We start from the raw sequence: 22,112 nt of genomic DNA, 5'->3' as shown, positions 1-22,112 counted from the left end.
GCAAATTGGTGTCTGACGTTTCTCTGCCCCAGAGAGGAGTTCAATAGGTGGAGTGTGGGTGTTCCCACACATCCACCAATGGATTTTAGTGCATTCCCAAATTTACCATTAGTGGCAGACCTAAGAATGCATCAACATGCTGCGCCTCAACAGATGAGGAACAACAAGGAGAAATATTTTAATTTCTACTTGGTTTTTCCACTTTCTACATGTGCAAAAACAAATCTTCCTGCCTACAATGCAGGCACCATTGCAACATGATGCAAGGGGGCCTGTGTTTGCACTAGGTAGTCACGAGTGCATCAGTACCAGGAAAGGACAAGGTTGAGCTGCATGAAAGAAAGATAAATCTTCACCTCTGTTTTTCTTTAGTTAAAGCCTTTTTGTGAGACTTTATTTCATCCACATATCAAAACCATGCTATATAGCTGACTTCATATCAATGATCCATGGCTTCTTCACATTCAATCACTTATACCAGGTGAAACAGACGAGGACATGACCGGTGCCATTTCTGGAGCTGGACTTTTATGCCTTTATTAAGACGTTTGTGTGGCAGCCTAAAATATAAAAGAACAATAGGTAAATAAATGTGCTTTGAAACCACCCTAAGATATGCTGTATGTTGGGCATCAACATTTCAGGAGAGTAAAGGGTAACACCCTTTTGACTGAAAAGGAATATAGAATGAAAATAGAATGTAAGGGAAGAGAAAGACAACCACACTAGTGGTCTTTTGTTATCCTTTGACATTTTGATGATTTCTCATTCTTTCCAGCCTTTTCTGTGAGATAACTATAATTGCAGAAATTACCACATTGATAGTATGTGGTATTATTTGTCTTCCATGCCTGGAGAAATGTATCCATTATAAAAGGCCTGGAATTGGCGGGTTCCCATGCAGAATATGGTACAGTGCTATGGTTATCTTCTAGTTCCCATTCTATGCAGACCTGTAGGGGATTAAGTCAAATGCCCTGGTTATACATTACTCAGTGATGCTGATAGCATCAGTAATACTGGATGAAGTATTACTGCATACAGTATTAACATGGCACAGTGCACACTCACAATGAGGGTTTATTTATTTTGAACACACACTTCCAAATAGTTACTTACACGCTGGTCACTAGTTTTCAGCATGGGCAAGAAGCAAAAAAGAGCTATAGTGTTACATTAGCCTTATAGATTATCTCCACATCCATTCATAATTCATGCTAGTGTATGTATCGCATCAAGAATGTAGCATTTCACCCAAAAGCAGGATTTTGATGCAGTGGTCTACCATAGCATTGTATGTCGATAACGCAAGAGGAATGCTTACCAGAAATTGCGGCCGCAGTTTCTGGCCTGGCTGATCTGGCTCACGGCCCCAGCCTCTCTCAATACGATACCTGCCATATCACCTTCCTCCTGCCTGCACACACCTGCACACACCTGCCCACCCCTGTCTACTGCCGGGCTTGACCGTGTGACGACGTCACCAAAGGGGTGTCAACCCTCCAGGCAGAGCAGTTGGATTGCCACTGTGGCTGCTGTCCGCTGCTGTGTCCGGCTGGCACTGCCTTTGCCTGTACTTTTCCAGAGATGGCTGAGGCACACCGCCCATGGACGAACAGAAGAAAAAGGAATTAGGCAGCGAGTTACGCTACAGTCTCTCCATCAGTGAGACCCCTGCATTGCGCTTTACGACCAAGGAACAGGTGAAAAGGGGACGCGGACATCACAGAGGTCTAAAACACTGAACCAGCAATGATGCTGAAGTAGGCAGGCTAGGCTAATGGCGCGGCCCCCTCCTTGTGTAGCGTTACAACAAACAAATGATGGACGGAATGCTGACAATGCAGACATTCTCCCCCAGTCAAGAGATCTGGGTTAAATCCATCGTTCTTTTGCCCACTACGCCACCCCAGTTCAGACATGGCCATATGCAAATCAGTCTTGACCCTGTGCCTCATGGGAACAGTCCAGCCCGAACTGCCAAGCCATGTCTTCCCTGGACCGGAATCAAGCATCCTAGGACCGGTTTCTGGCTATCAGCCGTCATCAGCCAGGATAGCTTGACTCCAGTGGCGTAGTGAGCACGGGTCCCACGTCTGGGAATACCCATCCCACTTAGGGCGAAAAGCGTTACAACAAACAAATGATGGACGGAATGCTGACAATGCAGACATTCTCCCCCAGTCAAGAGATCTGGGTTAAATCCATCGTTCTTTTGCCCACTACGCCACCCCAGTTCAGACATGGCCATATGCAAATCAGTCTTGACCCTGAGCCTCATGGGAACAGTCCAGCCCGAACTGCCAAGCCATGTCTTCCCTGGACCGGAATCAAGCATCCTAGGACCGGTTTCTGGCTATCAGCCGTCATCAGCCAGGATAGCTTGACTCCAGTGGCGTAGTGAGCACGGGTCCCACGTCTGGGAATACCCATCCCACTTAGGGCGAAAAGCGTTACAACAAACAAATGATGGACGGAATGCTGACAATGCAGACATTCTCCCCCAGTCAAGAGATCTGGGCCTGGCTTGGCAGTTTGTGCTGGACTGTTCCCATGGGGCACAGGGTCAAGACTGATTTGCATATGGCTGGGTTCAAACTGGAATGGCATGGTGAGCAAAAAAACGATGCATTTAGGCCCAGATCTCTGTACTGGGGTGAATGTATGACATTGTTCTGCATTCTGTCCATCAATTGTTGTTTTTGCATTTGTCACCCCGAGTGGGAAGGGTATGCTCAGACGTGAGTCCCTTGCTCTCCATGCCACTGGAATCAGGCTATCCTGGCTGACGAGGGCTGAAAGCCCGAAACCGGTCCTAGGATGCTTGTTTCCAGTCCAGGGAGGACCTGGCTTGGCAGTTCGGGCTGGACTGTTCCCATGGGGCACAGGGTCAAGACTGATTTGCATATGGCTGGGTTCAAACTGGAATGGCATGGTGAGCAAAAAAACGATGGATTTAGGCCCAGATCTCTGTACTGGGGTGAATGTATGACATTTTTCTGCATTCTGTCCATCAATTGTTGTTTTTGCATTTGTCACCCCGAGTGGGAAGGGTATGCTCAGACCTGAGTCCCTTGCTCTCCATGCCACTGGAATCAGGCTATCCTGGCTGACGAGGGCTGAAAGCCTGAAACCGGTCCTAGGATGCTTGTTTCCAGTCCAGGGAGGACCTGGCTTGGCAGTTCGGGCTGGACTGTTCCCATGGGGCACAGGGTCAAGACTGATTTGCATATGGCTGGGTTCAAACTGGAATGGCATGGTGAGCAAAAAAACGATGGATTTAGGCCCAGATCTCTGTACTGGGGTGAATGTATGACATTGTTCTGCATTCTGTTCATCAATTGTTGTTTTTGCATTTGTCACCCCGAGTGGGAAGGGTATGCTCAAACGTGAGTCCCTTGCTCTCCATGCCACTGGAATCAGGCTATCCTGGCTGACGAGGGCTGAAAGCCCGAAACCGGTCCTAGGATGCTTGTTTCCAGTCCAGGGAGGACCTGGCTTGGCAGTTCGGGCTGGACTGTTCCCATGGGGCACAGGGTCAAGACTGATTTGCATATGGCTGGGTTCAAACTGGAATGGCATGGTGAGCAAAAAAACGATGGATTTAGGCCCAGATCTCTGTACTAGGGTGAATGTATGACATTGTTCTGCATTCTGTCCATCAATTGTTGTTTTTGCATTTGTCACCCCGAGTGGGAAGGGTATGGTCAGACGTGAGTCCCTTGCTCTCCATGCCACTGGAATCAGGCTATCCTGGCTGACGAGGGCTGAAAGCCCGAAACCGGTCCTAGGATGCTTGTTTCCAGTCCAGGGAGGACCTGGCTTGGCAGTTCGGGCTGGACTGTTCCCATGGGGCACAGGGTCAAGACTGATTTGCATATGGCTGGGTTCAAACTGGAATGGCATGGTGAGCAAAAAAACTATGGATTTAGGCCCAGATCTCTGTACTGGGGTGAATGTATGACATTGTTCTGCATTCTGTCCATCAATTGTTGTTTTTGCATTTGTCACCCCGAGTGGGAAGGGTATGCTCAGACATGAGTCCCTTGCTCTCCATGCCACTGGAATCAGGCTATCCTGGCTGACGAGGGCTGAAAGCCCGAAACCGGTCCTAGGATGCTTGTTTCCAGTCCAGGGAGGACCTGGCTTGGCAGTTCGGGCTGGACTGTTCCCATGGGGCACAGGGTCAAGACTGATTTGCATATGGCTGGGTTCAAACTGGAATGGCATGGTGAGCAAAAAAACGATGCATTTAGGCCCAGATCTCTGTACTGGGGTGAATGTATGACATTGTTCTGCATTCTGTCCATCAATTGTTGTTTTTGCATTTGTCACCCCGAGTGGGAAGGGTATGCTCAGACGTGAGTCCCTTGCTCTCCATGCCACTGGAATTAGGCTATCCTGGCTGACGCGGGCTGAAAGCCCGAAACCGGTCCTAGGATGCTTGTTTCCAGTCCAGGGAGGACCTGGCTTGGCAGTTCGGGCTGGACTGTTCCCATGGGGCACAGGGTCAAGACTGATTTGCATATGGCTGGGTTCAAACTGGAATGGCATGGTAAGCAAAAAAACGATGGATTTAGGCCCAGATCTCTGTACTGGGGTGAATGTATGACATTGTTCTGCATTCTGTCCATCAATTGTTGTTTTTGCATTTGTCACCCCGAGTGGGAAGGGTATGCTCAGACGTGAGTCCCTTGCTCTCCATGCCACTGGAATCAGGCTATCCTGGCTGACGAGGGCTGAAAGCCCGAAACCGGTCCTAGGATGCTTGTTTCCAGTCCAGGGAGGACCTGGCTTGGCAGTTCGGGCTGGACTGTTCCCATGGGGCACAGGGTCAAGACTGATTTGCATATGGCTGGGTTCAAACTGGAATGGCATGGTGAGCAAAAAAACGATGGATTTAGGCCCAGATCTCTGTACTGGGGTGAATGTATGACATTGTTCTGCATTCTGTCCATCAATTGTTGTTTTTGCATTTGTCACCCCGAGTGGGAAGGGTATGCTCAGACGTGAGTCCCTTGCTCTCCATGCCACTGGAATCAGGCTATCCTGGCTGACGAGGGCTGAAAGCCCGAAACCGGTCCTAGGATGCTTGTTTTGTTTCCAGTCCAGGGAGGACCTGGCTTGGCAGTTCGGGCTGGACTGTTCCCATGGGGCACAGGGTCAAGACTGATTTGCATATGGCTGGGTTCAAACTGGAATGGCATGGTGAGCAAAAAAACGATGGATTTAGGCCCAGATCTCTGTACTGGGGTGAATGTATGACATTGTTCTGCATTCTCTCCATCAATTGTTGTTTTTGCATTTGTCACCCCGAGTGGGAAGGGTATGCTCAGACGTGAGTCCCTTGCTCTCCATGCCACTGGAATCAGGCTATCCTGGCTGACGAGGGCTGAAAGCCCGAAACTGGTCCTAGGATGCTTGTTTCCAGTCCAGGGAGGACCTGGCTTGGCAGTTCGGGCTGGACTGTTCCCATGGGGCACAGGGTCAAGACTGATTTGCATATGGCTGGGTTCAAACTGGAATGGCATGGTGAGCAAAAAAACGATGGATTTAGGCCCAGATCTCTGTACTGGGGTGAATGTATGACATTGTTCTGCATTCTGTCCATCAATTGTTGTTTTTGCATTTGTCACCCCGAGTGGGAAGGGTATGCTCAGACGTGAGTCCCTTGCTCTCCATGCCACTGGAATCAGGCTATCCTGGCTGACGAGGGCTGAAAGCCTGAAACCGGTCCTAGGATGCTTGTTTCCAGTCCAGGGAGGACCTGGCTTGGCAGTTCGGGCTGGACTGTTCCCATGGGGCACAGGGTCAAGACTGATTTGCATATGGCTGGGTTCAAACTGGAATGGCATGGTGAGCAAAAAAACGATGGATTTAGGCCCAGATCTCTGTACTGGGGTGAATGTATGACATTGTTCTGCATTCTGTCCATCAATTGTTGTTTTTGCATTTGTCACCCCGAGTGGGAAGGGTATGCTCAGACGTGAGTCCCTTGCTCTCCATGCCACTGGAATCAGGCTATCCTGGCTGACGAGGGCTGAAAGCCCGAAACCGGTCCTAGGATGCTTGTTTCCAGTCCAGGGAGGACCTGGCTTGGCAGTTCGGGCTGGACTGTTCCCATGGGGCACAGGGTCAAGACTGATTTGCATATGGCTGGGTTCAAACTGGAATGGCATGGTGAGCAAAAAAACGATGGATTTAGGCCCAGATCTCTGTACTGGGGTGAATGTATGACATTGTTCTGCATTCTCTCCATCAATGGTTGTTTTTGCATTTGTCACCCCGAGTGGGAAGGGTATGCTCAGACGTGAGTCCCTTGCTCTCCATGCCACTGGAATCAGGCTATCCTGGCTGACGAGGGCTGAAAGCCCGAAACCGGTCCTAGGATGCTTGTTTCCAGTCCAGGGAGGACCTGGCTTGGCAGTTCGGGCTGGACTGTTCCCATGGGGCACAGGGTCAAGACTGATTTGCATATGGCTGGGTTCAAACTGGAATGGCATGGTGAGCAAAAAAACGATGGATTTAGGCCCAGATCTCTGTACTGGGGTGAATGTATGACATTGTTCTGCATTCTGTCCATCAATTGTTGTTTTTGCATTTGTCACCCCGAGTGGGAAGGGTATGCTCAGACGTGAGTCCCTTGCTCTCCATGCCACAGGAATCAGGCTATCCTGGCTGACGAGGGCTGAAAGCCCGAAACCGGTCCTAGGATGTTTGTTTCCAGTCCAGGGAGGACCTGGCTTGGCAGTTCGGGCTGGACTGTTCCCATGGGGCACAGGGTCAAGACTGATTTGCATATGGCTGGGTTCAAACTGGAATGGCATGGTGAGCAAAAAAACGATGGATTTAGGCCCAGATCTCTGTACTGGGGTGAATGTATGACATTGTTCTGCATTCTGTCCATCAATTGTTGTTTTTGCATTTGTCACCCCGAGTGGGAAGGGTATGCTCAGACGTGAGTCCCTTGCTCTCCATGCCACTGGAATCAGGCTATCCTGGCTGACGAGGGCTGAAAGCCCGAAACCGGTCCTAGGATGCTTGTTTCCAGTCCAGGGAGGACCTGGCTTGGCAGTTCGGGCTGGACTGTTCCCATGGGGCACAGGTACAAGACTGATTTGCATATGGCTGGGTTCAAACTGGAATGGCATGGTGAGCAAAAAAACGATGGATTTAGGCCCAGATCTCTGTACTGGGGTGAATGTATGACATTGTTCTGCATTCTGTCCATCAATTGTTGTTTTTGCATTTGTCACCCCGAGTGGGAAGGGTATGCTCAGACGTGAGTCCCTTGCTCTCCATGCCACTGGAATCAGGCTATCCTGGCTGACGAGGGTTGAAAGCCCGAAACCGGTCCTAGGATGCTTGTTTCCAGTCCAGGGAGGACCTGGCTTGGCAGTTCGGGCTGAACTGTTCCCATGGGGCACAGGGTCAAGACTGATTTGCATATGGCTGGGTTCAAACTGGAATGGCATGGTGAGCAAAAAAACGATGGATTTAGGCCCAGATCTCTGTACTGGGGTGAATGTATGACATTGTTCTGCATTCTGTCCATCAATTGTTGTTTTTGCATTTGCCCCTCCTTGTGTAGGCAGAAGCGGCCGGCATTAGGATGGTGCAGCTTGACCATGGGGAGGGCTGCCTCAGTAGCAATACACTTTGGGAGTATCCCCACCTGTTGCCTAAGAAGGAGTTGGTTGTGAACCTTCCCTAAGATATCCAGGAAGATTCTTATGCAGGCTTAGCCTTTTTTTGAAAGGTGGAGCCTAGGGAAGATAATAATCATCACAGCCCCATCCAGCAGTAGAAAATCTGATAACTATTGCCAGATTTTCCCTGGATTCTCTTCCATAAGTCTGTGGTGAACGTAATGGCTTTTAAAAAACTGAGAAGCAGATCATTGTTTGGGAAAAGACTGGGTACGGTGCAATCCCAAAGAAGAAGCAGAACTTGATCAGTGCATATCGGGCACTCCTGGGATCACTCACAATCCCAGAGTTTTTTCCCTTCTGTACAACGTCTTCAAAAAAGGAACAAGAATCCTCTAAACAAGAAGATCAAAGGGACCTGATGGGAATCACGAAGATTTCTTTAGATTCACCCGCAGAATACAATATTGAAGGCACTGCAGGGCAGGCCCCTCTCGGCCTAGATGCAGTAGCTCAACAGAAACAATTTCCACCTACTATTATGACAATGCATACTTCAGTAATGAATATCACCCTCCCAGATATAAGTTTGAGTTGGGTCACCCAAGTCCCACCTGTAAAAACACCAATGGAGAAGCTTCAACTATTTGATAGCATGACAAGTAAAACTTTGGATGTAGATGGAAATCTAGCTCTCTCCCTCAACTTCCCAATACTACTATCTCCGATTTCTCAGAAAATAATTGAAGATTCACTTTGCTCTCTGCAAAGAGTTCTGAAATCAATCCTGGAAGTTTTAGGAAAATCTACAGCAACTTCCGATCGCAGTCTGGAAACCCAATTGGCTGTCCTTCAATCCTTGCTAGACCAGAAATGTACTCAAACTTTTTCATATACAAATGAAATACAAACTAGGATAGCACATCAATTGATCAACAATACATCTCAAATGGAAGAAAAGCTAGAAACATCTAATCGCAAAAAAACAATAAAAGTAGCAAATCCCAAAAATTAAAATAGAGATCAAGTCGATACAATTTACTCCTTAAAAAAGCTATTTAAAGCCCCAAAGCAGAGCTGCACCCAATCCACAACTCCCTAGTAAAATTCTATCTTCACTCGCAAAACAGCACAAGCGCCCGCACAGAGCCCTCAGCAACATCTTTTGAAACATTCTCTTCAGTGACATTTGTCACCAACTCCAAACCCCAAAAAACAATGGAGGTACCACTAAAAAACCTAATTTCGGAAAACCTACAAGTAAAACTGCGAGAGTGCAAATGAAAAGCACATAAAAGAGAAGGAAAAGGAGTAACTGCAGGATCAAAAAGGCAAAATATTGCAACATAAGGTTCTCCCAAAGGGACCAGTTAGGCGCTAACGGCCATGCGGAAGGAAAAAATCAACTTGATGATATGTTATTCAATACTGACAGCAACAACGCAAAGGAAACATCTCGTCTATCCTCACTCACAGCACCATCAACTCAACTGAATCCTCTGGCAACTAATTTTACAACTAAAAAAACTCATCAGAACAAAAACTACCTTGAGCTGGTTGTTCTATCTTATGACTCCAAGGCTGCACCAGTAGGAAAAGGGCAACCTCAGGATGCATTTTTAACCCTGGAGACATATGACCCCTTTCCCGTAGGAAATGACCCCCTAAATTGGAAAAGGGTACTTAACTTTATTCATACACTCCCTTTCCTCCAAACTCCGAATTAAAATTGGTATCCTTTCCAGATAAGTCTGACGTCTCTACCGTGCGAGTTAATTTCTGGTGTGGTGTATTACCTGCAATTATCCTAAACAAAAGCAAAATCCTTCATAAGTATGAATTTGACGTGATTGAAGTCAGACAAAGGATCTTGCTAGTTCTGCCGAAGGCATCAACAGTATTAAAAATTGAGGTTCCTTAAATTTTCTCATCATTGAACAAATCAACGTTATAGAAAGTTCCTTAGAGCCCCACGTCAACAATTTGACAATTTGCATAGCAGAAGTTGAAAGACAGATACGGAACCATAGTCATCCAGAGCAGCAAAATCAAAAAATTATAATCCCTCGTCTTGGTTTGCAGACAACTTAAATGCAAACATGCAGGGTTGAGGCACAAACTCCCTTTTTAGCAATTACTCCTCCACAAAGACCATTGATTGTTAGGTCTCGCATAGGCAGCGCATGCGCTGCCTCTACGAGGCATCAAGTAATCAGTATTACGACTGAAACTCCACCCATTGCATTTGTCTTTGTTTTGTCGCTTGCCATTGGTGGAATCTGGCATTGCTGTTCTTATCTTGCTCATTGTTGGCTTATGGTAAGATACATCACTTCCTTTTTCTTCTGTTTCTGGAGGAAGCAGCATTGACCAACTACAGTTAACTTACACTGCTGGCTGTTATCTTATTAATTAGGGACTACTTTTTTTTCTATGCTTCTCGCTTTTCCACATCTGGCAGCTTCCTGCACTTACCCAACCCTGTTTATTTATTCATAAATAAATCACGCTTAAATGATGCAGTCCACCTGAAGCTCGAACCCTGTTTTCCTGCTTGAAAGTCAGCAGCGTTATCTGTTGTGCCACCTCCTCGCCATGTTTGTTGTGCTTTGTTTCAGATGCTACATTTGTCCCGTCTCAACCGTGTTTTTTTTTATCATATCTGTCTCCCCCTCCATGTGTATTATTTTTTTAATTTGTCTCTCCCCACTCCCACTCTGAGATCGCTGTTTATTTTTTAATAATTAAATAATGCAGCCACGCCAAGGCTTAAACCCTGTTCTCCAGCTCCAAAGTCAGCAGCTTCAGCAGCGCGCGCAGACTGCCATCTGTTTTGGGTCAGGTTACAAATGCTTTCACTTTCGCGGCTTAGCTGCTGCTGCAAAGTCCTGGTAAATGAGGCATTGCTTGTAGAGCCAATAAAAATGGCAACAGTGCTGTATACAATACTATGTTTAAATCGTTTGTGTGTTACTATTAGACCGTAACTTCATGTAGAACATAGGATGGAAGCCTCGCGTTTTGTGCCTCATTAGCATGTCTTTAAACGTAAAAGCTGGCTATTCACGATCTAGCACTAACGCACCACAGCTTCATATTGAAAATGTTACCTGGCATTGTAATGGCTGGGCAAGTTAAATGCTCTAGGCTGACATCTGCTGAGCTCAGCAACAGGTCGTAGCCTACCGACTGAGGTCATGTGAGCCCTGCAAAGTCCTGGTAAATGAGGCCTTGCTTGTAGAGCCAATAAAAACGGCAACAGTGCTGTATACAATACTATGTTTAAATCGTTTTGGTATTACTATTAGACCGTAACTTCATGTAGAACATAGGATGGAAGCCTCGCTTTTTGTGCCTCATTAGCATGTCTTTAAATGTAAGAGCGGACTATTCACGATCAAGCACTAACACACCGTAGCTTCATATTGAAAACGTTACCTGGCAATGAAGAATAACGCAAGGTAGCGACTTGTACTGCCTTGCATACCTCCAGATTTACTGTGCCACACAGAGCCATGCAAGGTGACACTGCGTGGCATACTATATCTGACTTAAGGACTTGTGTCAACTTGCTTGATGCATCAGCGATGCAATCCCTAAGTAAATCTGGGCCTTAGCTTGTTCAGTGTCACTTCGTCCCTCACCTTTCTTGTTCTTTATTGCTAATTTGGTTTATGAATGAGCCCTTGACAGAGGAATTATTGTCTATTTAAACATGATTTAATTGTGATTCTTAATTGTCAGCATCTAATTCTAAGGGAAGGCCGCACTTGCAGAAAATACACCTGACCCACTTATTTTTAGCAGCTGAAATTATTGTAAATATTAAAGTTGGTCATACCATACCGCGTATGCACCACAGTATAATTTTGTACGTCCTCCATAAACATTCACTATGCGATGGACATTCCTGTTAAGTTGTCCCTGAGCCTACGAGCTAATATTTTTCATCAGACCAAGCGTTACATTGGCTATTGCATTGTCCCAGTGAGTATTAAGCACTGGCAGTTATTTTAACAGGGTAGAAGTGTCCCATGTTGACAAGCCAGTTCTGACCACAGCGTGAAATGTGTTAAAGTTTGGTTTATCCCTCAGTGTGATTAATAGGTGTTTATTGTTCCCGACTCAGTCGTACTCATTTTATCTTCCTCAGGAGGATGAACGCTTGCCGGTTGCAGTCCTATACCAAAATAAGTCTGGCCTGCAGGAAGCAGAGGCAACACAGTTAAACAAGCCACTACTTCTCTGGCCAGCTTCGATGGGGAAAGCCAGCGTTGGGGCTCCAGAACTAGCACCATCCGCCTGCTAGAAACAACAAGCATTTGCAATGCAATAGGTCTCGTATTTACACGAGTTTAAGCTATTGCCATTGTAATTGACAATGCCTTTTATTTATGTTTTAAAAACAAAAACATAAATAAAAGGCATTGTCATTTACAATGCCAATAGTTTAAAATTACGTAAATGATTGACCTATTGCATTGCAAATGCTTGTTTTTCATGCAGGTATGGAGCCGCAAAAGTTACATTCTCTTTTTTAAAATTTGCCAGCAATTGTCGGCCTCCATGAAACGTGGTCTCTCGGAAATTGTAATCAAAAGGATTACTTCCCAGTTGAAATCCCAGTAACAAGAGTAAGTTGAGGTTATGCAAAGGGGGGTCTGTTGATCCTACTGACGGAAGACATAACGTGGAATTTTGAAAGAATTCATCTGGGCAGCAATAACGCGCAATGCATAAAGAAAAATAACCATATTTCTTTTTAATCTCTAGCTCCTGCCAGGTTCTGAATTTAACGCAATGCTCATAGAAATATGTGACCAGACTGAATCAACATTAGAAGTATGCAGAAAATATTAAGTCATCATTACAGAAGACTTTAACGCAAAAATCTCTAATTGCGCAAGTAAACCCTGTAAAACAGAAATGAAGGAGACGCCTGGTCTATACCAACTCATATCTTCCCCAACGCCATAAAAGCAGACAAACGCGGGAAAATCCTACTTGAACTAGCTAGCGGAATCAATGGAATGATCCTAAACGCAAGATTAGAAGGCGATATGCCTTCAACTTTTATGAGAAGGGGAGTCCACGGCAGCTCTATACTTGCCTACACAATATGCAGTCTGGCTCTCTTCCAGAAATGTAACTACCTCTCCACTAATTTCAAACATTCGAGTGACCATGCGTTAATCCACCCAAAACCTCGACCTAAATCTTCTTTCTATCTCTCCATGGTCACTCTCTCAGATGAATGGCTAGACGGTGTCAGGCTCCAAGTGGAGCCGAATAATCTGGAAATACCGCCAGTATAAACAAAATAAATGAAGTCATATCTTCTCAGCAGGTCCAGACGCCAGATGCAAACATCAGCCCAATTAAGCATTTCGAACAAACCCTCTTATTCATAATCAGCTTACTACAAAAGAAGGTTTCTCCCCATAATCCATCATTCAAGACCAAACAGATCTCTGGAAGGGGGAACATTTCTAAAAAAAGAAACCAGCTAACTAGATGGCAATTTATCACCTTTTCACACCCTAGGAAAACAGAAATAGCTCGCCTAAGGAAAAAACTGCAAAGAATCAATAAGGGAAAAAACAGAGCCGTCTCAGATAAAAACTGATTGGAACTGCACATGGAAGCCACACAAAGAAACACCAAACAATTTTGGCGCCTCATCCCCAAAGGAACTGGAAGTCTTAAATCCTTAAAGGCCACACCTGTTTCACAGAATGACTGGGAAAGCTACCTTTTTGATCTCTACAAAACAAACATAGATCACCTCATCAGCAGAAAAATATGAAACCTGAGGCCTTTTGATGGAACTGCAAAGCTATTACCTTCTCCCTCAGAAAAGCAAATTGAGTCTTACATCAAGAAGGCTAGGGCCTAAGCAGCTATGGGCACTGACATGATAACAATAAAAAACAATCCGGCAAAGTGGAGTGCGTTTTTGGCGCCCCTTTTTCTTTATTGCTATCACACTGGCCAAATTCACTAGTCATGGCTGGCAGTATCATCATATCAATATTAAAAAAGGCACTTGTTTCAACCCTGGGAATTATCGTCAAATCACACTCCTGGACGCCACACGGAAAATCTTCGCAGCAAGTATCCTTGACTATTTAAGGGACTGGGTTTCCTCCAGGGACATATTCCTGATGTTTCAAGTCAGCTTTCAGCCCAACCACTCTGTGATCGATAATATAGGTATTTTGCAGACAATCACTGATAAGTAAGTGTTAGCCAAATCACAAGTAGTGCACAGTCTTTTTGTCGATTTTTCGACAGCCTTCGACAGGGTTGATAAACCAGCTCTTTGGAGGAAACTAAAGAAAATGGAGATGCCGGGCGCACTTGAGGTTGATAGTAGCCTTTCACACCTCAACATGTTGTAATGTCCAGAAAGGAAGTGAAAAAGGTTTGACTCATAAGATTTCCACTTCTAACGGCCTAAAGCAGGGTTGCCTATTAGCTCCCCCCCGTTTGCACTTTTTATAAGCAATTTACCAGAGATCTTTCCAAACGTAAATAATTTCCCACTCAAAGTAGCATCTGTAAACATACACGTGTTAATGTACGCTGATGACACAGTACTCTTTGTTAAAACCCCGTTGGGTTACAGCGAAACATAGATGCACTTGCTGAATATTCAGAAGAAAACTACCTAAAAGTGAATATCTCTAAGACAAAGGTAGTCGCATTTAGGGGAAGGAAACAATATACTCACTTTTAATGGAATGTAGATGACACAACAATCGAGGTGGCAAAAACATACACCATTCAAGGGTGAGTCTTTTCACAAACCATGTAAGTACATTTCCACATACAACAGATGAATTAAAAAGCAGCAGCACATATTAAATCCCCTTAGAAATGTTACTCCTTTTCGGGCAAGAGACATTTCCACGCTCTTTTAGAAATATACAGGGCAAAAACTCCACCAACCATAACCTACGGCATAGAGTATATTCCCATAGCTAAATGGAACTTACTGAATATCATTGAAGGTAAACTATTACGTAATATAACGCTACTGAGCACGGCCATTCGGTGCCGATCCTTCGCTTAAAGCTTTCAACTGTAAGCTCATTCTCAATAGCCCTGGTCAATATAATCAGATGGGCATTGAAACTCTTGAAGGCGGAAGAGGGTTCTTTAAGGACCTTATTGAAACACAAAACTTTTAAGTCAGGCAAAAAACAAGACACTTCAAAAAGAGATTTTAAGACTGCCTTAGAATACTTTCAATGTACCAAAAGTATTCTTCATTCCTGGTCCTCAGCACACTTGAAGCTCTTTTTGAAAAACAAGACTCCCTGATTAAGTTACAAACTTTACAAGGCAATTTGCCTCCTACTATCCCATTAGAAATCTCTCAGCTCCACCATTGAGTTCAAGAACCACCAAAAGTATGTGAGATGTGCTCTACTACTGTCATCAATAATATCGAACCCCCATAGCTCAGCACCATAAAGGGCTGTGCTAATTACTTTAGCATCGTAAATCGCAAGAGCCGGGGCAACCGGTCTGCTTTGAGACAAGTGGTGTTCTTTCGCTAGTGCTCCGGCCGAGTGTTTGTGGTTCAGCAACATCTTGGCTAGGTGAGGCTTCCATGACATTCTGTCAGATAGTTGAATTTCCAGATAATCGAAGGTGTTGACTCTCTCCAGGTGAGCCCCACCCAGCACAAGATTGCTACTAAAGGATTTTTGGGGTTAAATGTCATAAGCTTTGTTTTTGAGGTGTTAATGACCAGGCTCTGAGAGTCACAGAAAGATTGGAATCGGGTCAGCAATTTTTGCAGCCCTGCCAGGGTCATGGAAATCAACAAGGTGTCATCAGCAAACAGGAGAGTTGGTACCTTATTGCTCGCCAGGGCTGGGGCATCAGCTGGATCTTCTTGGAAGAAGCTAACCACCCCATTCCCATAAAGAGAGAACAGGGTGGAAGCTATAACACAGCCCAAGACCCACCAAAAGCATGTGAGATTTACCTTTGATTTACCTTCGAATTTGGTATCCGGAGATGTATCATTATGGTTCTATTAGGTATACTACCCTTAAAGGCTTATACAAGAAGCTGGAGTGATTCAGATTAAAAGACAAGCATATATAACAAATGTAAGATCAGAGACCAGGATCTAATACATGTCCTTTATTTCTGCTCTAATAAGGAGGTGGTAGAGGCTAGAAATCGTTTTATAAAACTTATTGTTTTCAGATATAATCTCTTGACCTCTATAGATTTGATTGCCTTTTTGAAATCACCACCGGATGAATTGTCTATTATAAATTCATGAAATTCGTTTTACCCATGTTTTTAAATGAAATTTTTAATAATACGTCATCAGAAGATTTTTATACAAAAGTGCTTGAATAATGTATTTATTCTAATTGTTGATCTCAGAAGAGATCTAAATCAATAAATAAAATTGACTGATGCAGTGGTAGCCAGAATAGAGTGAATGAAGGTTTTCTCTCCTGGGACCTAGAGGCCAATTCGTTGTTCTTGTGCAATTCGGAATTAAAAGCCTTTCACAGCACCACTTTCTGTGAATTACTATGCATTTTATGACATATATATATATATTCACTGAAAAAACCATAGGTTTCAGGCCGGATATAGTTAGGAATTAGCATTTAAAACACTTAGAAACAATAGGTTTTAGGGGTGTTATAGTTAGCTGGACATTTCACTCGAACAAAACCATTGAAATTCCTCCGATATAGTTAGTTGTACTAACTACATCTTGTGCGCCCACAATCCACTGCTGATGATGTCACATATTACATCATTCATGACATGGTCAGTGACATCACTGATGACATCTCAAATGACATCACTGATGGCATTACTGATGACATCATCCAGTGAATGTGGTTTGGTTCGTTATTTAAATATGTATTATATAGATATATAGAAATTTGCATTGAAGAATGAGTGGATATATAAATATAAATATCTGGATGGAGGATTTAGTAGCAGTGTGATTGACTGTTTACTTGACTAATTTATAGTGTCTCACTAAATATATTGGATAGTGAATAAACTGTGTGAATATCTGTATCACTTTGTCAGTTGTTGTGTAAACTGCTGCACCAGTTGGTTACTAACTACGTGTAAGTCTATATTAGTTATAGATTAGTTAACTGAGTATTTGTATGGGAGAGTGAAGTTGTGTGTGGTTCGGTGGGGGTGTGTGACAGCCCAAAGATGTGTGAATAGTTGATTCAGTAGGTATATGAAGTTAAATCTACATGTTATAACAGTTGTTTGGGTGAGTGAATATCTTTATGGGTGTGATGATGGGCCAATATATATCTCAATGGTACATGTCCAACAAACTAGAAAAATAAAAGCCAGTGTATGTGTCAGTTGTTGTATATAAATACGTATACATAAGACTCAGTGATTGTATGAGTGACTGTATGGATACCTGTATACTTGTAATAGTGTTTTTATAACACACTAAGTATGAGTTATTATCTATATGAATAGATGAAGTGGTGTTTTTATAAGTGTATAGCTAAGTAAAAGTAAGTATGATCCAATGTTTTCATAAGTGAGTAGGATGACTTCATGAGTGATTAGGATGTGTGCTGGTTTGTAATGTCGATATAGGTATATAAGTATATTTGATAGTGTTCTATTGATCATTGACAGCATGTATGAGTGAATCTATAGGTAAGTGATTAGATGTGTGTATAGATCTAGGAATCATTGAGTGGGTGTTTAAAAACTTGTATTGGTGTGTCAATGGTTTTAAATCTGGCACTCTGTATTTTACAGTGAGTGATGAAAGGTTATACTAGTGTATGATGAGGTGTATCTAATTGTCACGTGGATGATGTCATCAGTGATGTCATCAGTGATGTCATTTGAGATGTCATCAGTGATGTCACTGACCATGTCATGAATTATGTAATATGTGAAATCATCAGCAGTGGATTGCGGGCGCGCGAGATGTAGTTAGTACAACTAATTATATCAGAGGAATTTCAATGGTTTTGTTCGAGTGAAATGTCCAGCTAACTATAACACCCCTAAAACCTATTGTTTTTTCAGTGAATTTCTAAGGTTTTTTAAATGCTAACTCCTAATTATATCAGCCATGAAACCTATGTTTTTTTCAGTGAATTTCAAAGGTTTTTTAAATGCTAATTCCTAACTATATCAGGCCTGAAACCTATGGTTTTTTCAGTGAATTTCAAAGGTTTTGTAATGACAATTTTTAATGTATTAATTGTTATACTGATTTTTTTATACTGATTTTCTACATTTTTTAAACTATTTATTTTTAGATATTTTTTTATAATTACATTATACATTACAATACAAAATATACTTTCTCAGAATGAATTACTTTAGTTTAAATACTTTGCAAATAGGCAATAGACTTTTAAGTACAGTAGTTACAGTTCTTGCAATGGGCAACACAATTTCAAACATTGAGCTCAATGTTAATTTCTGGTCAAATGCAATTAGCTACTTTATGGATTACTTTTCTAACCACAGGACTGGATCCTAGATTCAGTCCTTGGACATCTCCTGTAAACAGTTGAGTTGTAAACAGCTGAGTAAAAGCGTTTTGGTTACAGTAGTGATTTTTAAGGAATATTATGGTATTTTAAAAGTTGACACACATTTCTTTTCACATAGAATCACCAATGGTATCCTATGGCAGAAAATTCACTTAGCAGGTAAGTAGTGTTATCGTTACTTTTTTTACTCAGTGGTGGATCCTGGATCCAGCACTGGTGAATCTCCTGTAAACAGTTGAAAGAATGTGTTTAAGTCATACAGATGATTTTTTTGCAATATTCTTAGTTTGTCAAAATAGACACTTCGAAACTTTTCTGCTGAAAATCACACAATGGATTCCTATGGAAGGAAATACAAGTTACTGGTAAGTACGCTTAGAATTACTTTTCAGGGTCAGTGCTGGGCTAAAAGATGCAGCACTGGGTTCTCTCCTGATAACAGGTGAGTTAATCGGAATTCGTAGTTCGGCTGATTTTAGAGGAATATTTGTCAGAGAACCAGGTCAGCAGAGCTGCTCTAGAGCCAGAGAACCAGGTCAGCAGAGCTGCTCTAGAGACAGAGAACCAGGTCAGCAGAGCTGCTCTAGAGCCAAAGAACCTGGTCAGCAGAGCTGATTTAGAGGGAGAGAACCAGGTCAGCAGAGCTGCTTTAGAGGGAGAGAACCAGGTCACCAGAGCTGCTTTAGAGCCAGAGAACCAGGTCAGCAGAGCTGCTCTAGAGCCAGAGAGCCAGGTCAGCAGAGGTGATTTAGAGCCAGAGACCCAGGTCAGCAGAGCTGCTCTAGAGGCTGAGAACCAGGTCAGCAGAGCTCTGTAGAGCCAGAGAAACCAGGTCAGCAGAGCTGCTCTAGAGCCAGAGAACCAGGTCAGCAGAGCTGCTGTAGAGCCAGAGAAACCAGGTCTGTAGAGCTGCTTTAGAGCGGGAGAGCCAGGTCAGCAGAGCTGCTTTAGAGGGAGAGAACCAGGTCAGCAGGTCTGCTTTCGAGCCAAAGGACAAGGTCAGCAGAGCTGCTCTAGAGCCAGAGAACCAGGTCAGCAGAACTGCTTTAGAGCCATAGGACCGGGTCAGCATAGCTGCTTTAGAGCCAGAGAACCAGGTCAGCAGAGATGTTGTAGAGCCAGAGAACCAGGTCAGCAGAGCTGCTCTAGAGCCTAAGAACTAGGTCAGCAGAGCTGGTCTAGAGCCAGAGAACCAGGTCAGCAGAGCTGCTGTAGAGCCAGAGAAACCAGGTCAGCAGAACTGCTTTAGAGGGAGAGAACCAGGTCAGCAGAGCTGTTTTAGAGCCATAGAACTAGGCCAGCAGAGCTGCTTTAGAGCCAGAGAACCAGGTCAGCAGAGCTGCTTTAGAGCCAGAGAACCAGGTCAGCAGAGCTGCTCTAGAGCCAGAGAACCAAGTCAGAAGAGTTGCTTTAGAGCCATAGAACCAGGTCAGCAGAGCTGCTTTAGAGCCATATACCCAGGTCAGCAGAGCTGCTCTAGAGGCAGAGAACCAGGTCAGCAGAGCTAATCTAGAGCCAAAGAACCAGTTCAGCAGAGCTGAATTAGAGGGAGAGAACCAGGCCAGCAGAGCTGCTCTAGAGCCAGAGAACCAGGTCAGCAGAGCTGCTTTATAGCCAGAGACCCAGGTCAGCAGAGCTGCTCTAGAGGCCGAGAACCAGGTCAGCAGAGCTTCTGTACAGCCAGAGAAACCAGGTCAGCAGAGCTGCTCTAGAGCCAGAGAACCAGGTCAGTAGAGCTGCTGTAGAGCCAGAGAAACCAGGTCAGTAGAGCTGCTTTAGAGCGAGAGAACCAGGTCAGCAGAGCTGCTTTAGAGGGAGAGAACCAGGTCAGCAGGTATGCTTTAGAGCCAAGGGACCAGGTCAGCAAAGCTGCTCTAGAGCCAGAGAACCAGGTCAGCAGAACTGCTTTAGAGCCATAGACCCGGGTCAGCAGAGCTGCTTTAGAGCCAGAGAACCAGGTTAGCAGAGCTGTTGTAGAGCCAGAGAACCAGGTCAGCAGAGCTGCTCTAAAGCCTAAGAACCAGGTCAGCAGAGCTCCTCTAGAGCCAGAGAACCAGGTCAGCAGAGCCGCTTTAGAGCCAGAGAAACCAGGTCAATAGAGCTGCTTTAGAGGGAGAGAACCAGGTCAGCAGAGCTGCTCTAGAGCCAGATAACCAGGTCAGCAGAGTCGCTTTAGAGCCAGAGAAACCAGGTCAGTAGAGCTGCTTTAGAGGGAGAGAACCAGGTCAGCAGAGCTGCTCCACAGGGAGAGAACCAGGTCAGCAGAGCTGCTCTAGAGCCAGAGAACCATGTCAGCACAACTGCTTTAGAGCCATAGAACCAGGTCAGCAGAGCTGCTTTAGAGCCAGAGAACCAGGTCAGCAGAGCTGTTGTACAGCCAGAGAACCAGATCAGCAGAGCTGCTCTGTAGCCTAAGAACTAGGTCAGCAGAGCTGCTCTAGAGCCAGAGAACCAGGTCAGCAGACCTGCTGTAGAGCCAGAGAAACCAGGTCAGCAGAGCTGCTTTAGAGGGAGAGAATAAGGTCAACAGAGCTGCTTTAGAGCCAGAGAACCAGGTTAGTAGAGCTGCTCTAGCTGACACTGACTGACTGACACTGACTGACTGACTGACACTGACAGATTGGCACTGACTGACACTGATTGACTGACACTGACTGACTGACACTGACACTGACTGACACTGATTGACTGACACTGAGTGACTGACAATGACTGACACTGACTGACTGACACTGACTGACTGACTGACTGACACTGACCGACACTGGTTGACTGACACTGACTGACTGACACTGACTGACACTGATTGATTGACACTGACTGACTGACTGACACCGACTGACTGACTGACACTGACTGACTGACACTGACACTGACTGACTGACACTGACTGACACTGACTGACACAGACTGACTGCTCTCTACTACTCTACAACTCACTCTCTACTGCTCTCTCTCTCTACTACTCACTCTCTACTACTCACTCTCTACTACTGTCTACTACTCACTCTCTACTACTCACTCTCCACTACTCTCTACTTCTCACTCTCTACTACTCACTACTATTCACTCTCTACTACTCTCTCTCTACTACTCACTCTCTTCTACTCACTCGCTACTACTCTCTACTACTCACTCTCTACTACTCACTCTCTACTACTCTCTACTACTCACCACTACTCTCTACTATTACTCTCTCCTACTCACTCTCTACTACTCACTCTCTACTACTCACTCTACTACTCTCTACTACTCTCTACCACTCAATCTCTACTACTCTACTACTCGTTCTCCACTACTCTCTACTACTCTCTCTCTACTACTCACTTTCTACTACTCACTCTACTACTCTCTACTATTCACTCTCTACTACTCAGACTCTACTACTCGCTCTCTACGACTCTCTCTCTACTACTCACTCTACTACTCTCTACTATTCACTCTACTACACACTCTCTACTACTCGCTCTACTACTCTCTACTACTCACTATCTACTACTCACACTCTCTACTACTCACTCTCTACTACTCACTCTCTACTACTCTACTACTCTCTACTACTCACTCTTTACTACTCTCTACTACTCACTCTACTACTCTCTATTACTCTTTACCACTCACTCTCTACTACACAACTATTCACTCTCAACTATTCTCTCTCTACTACTCACTCTCTACTACTCACTCAATACTACTCTCTCTACTACTCACTCTCTACTACTCTCCACTACTCACTACTACTCTCTACTATTACTCTTTACTACTCACTCTCTGCTACTCACTCTCTAAAACTCTCTACTACTCACTCTACTACTCTCTACTACTCTCTACCACTCACTCTCTACTACTCACTCTCTACTACTCTCTACTACTACTCTCTACGACTCGCTCTACTACTCACTCTCTACTACTCTCT

At 44.4% G+C, this 22,112-nt stretch overlaps 1 protein-coding gene across 1 annotated transcript in view; it reads right to left on the bottom strand.

Moving 5' to 3' along the window:
* Positions 1-370: 370 nt before the first annotated feature.
* Positions 371-22,112, bottom strand: part of LOC146812224 (protein-glutamine gamma-glutamyltransferase E-like) — a 278,099-nt gene continuing 256,357 nt past the window's right edge. Inside the window, exon 12 of the mRNA XM_085619254.1 lies at positions 371-560. Within this exon, the coding sequence (XP_085475380.1) occupies positions 540-560 (21 nt within the window). The 3' untranslated portion in view covers positions 371-539. The remainder of the gene's footprint in view (positions 561-22,112) is intronic.

Source organism: Triturus cristatus, chromosome 7 (genome assembly GCF_964204655.1).
Source record: "Triturus cristatus chromosome 7, aTriCri1.1, whole genome shotgun sequence".
NCBI classification, from domain to species: Eukaryota; Metazoa; Chordata; class Amphibia; order Caudata; family Salamandridae; genus Triturus; species Triturus cristatus.
The sequence above is the reverse complement of the archived record's forward strand: the minus strand, read 5'-3'. Positions and strand labels throughout refer to the sequence as shown.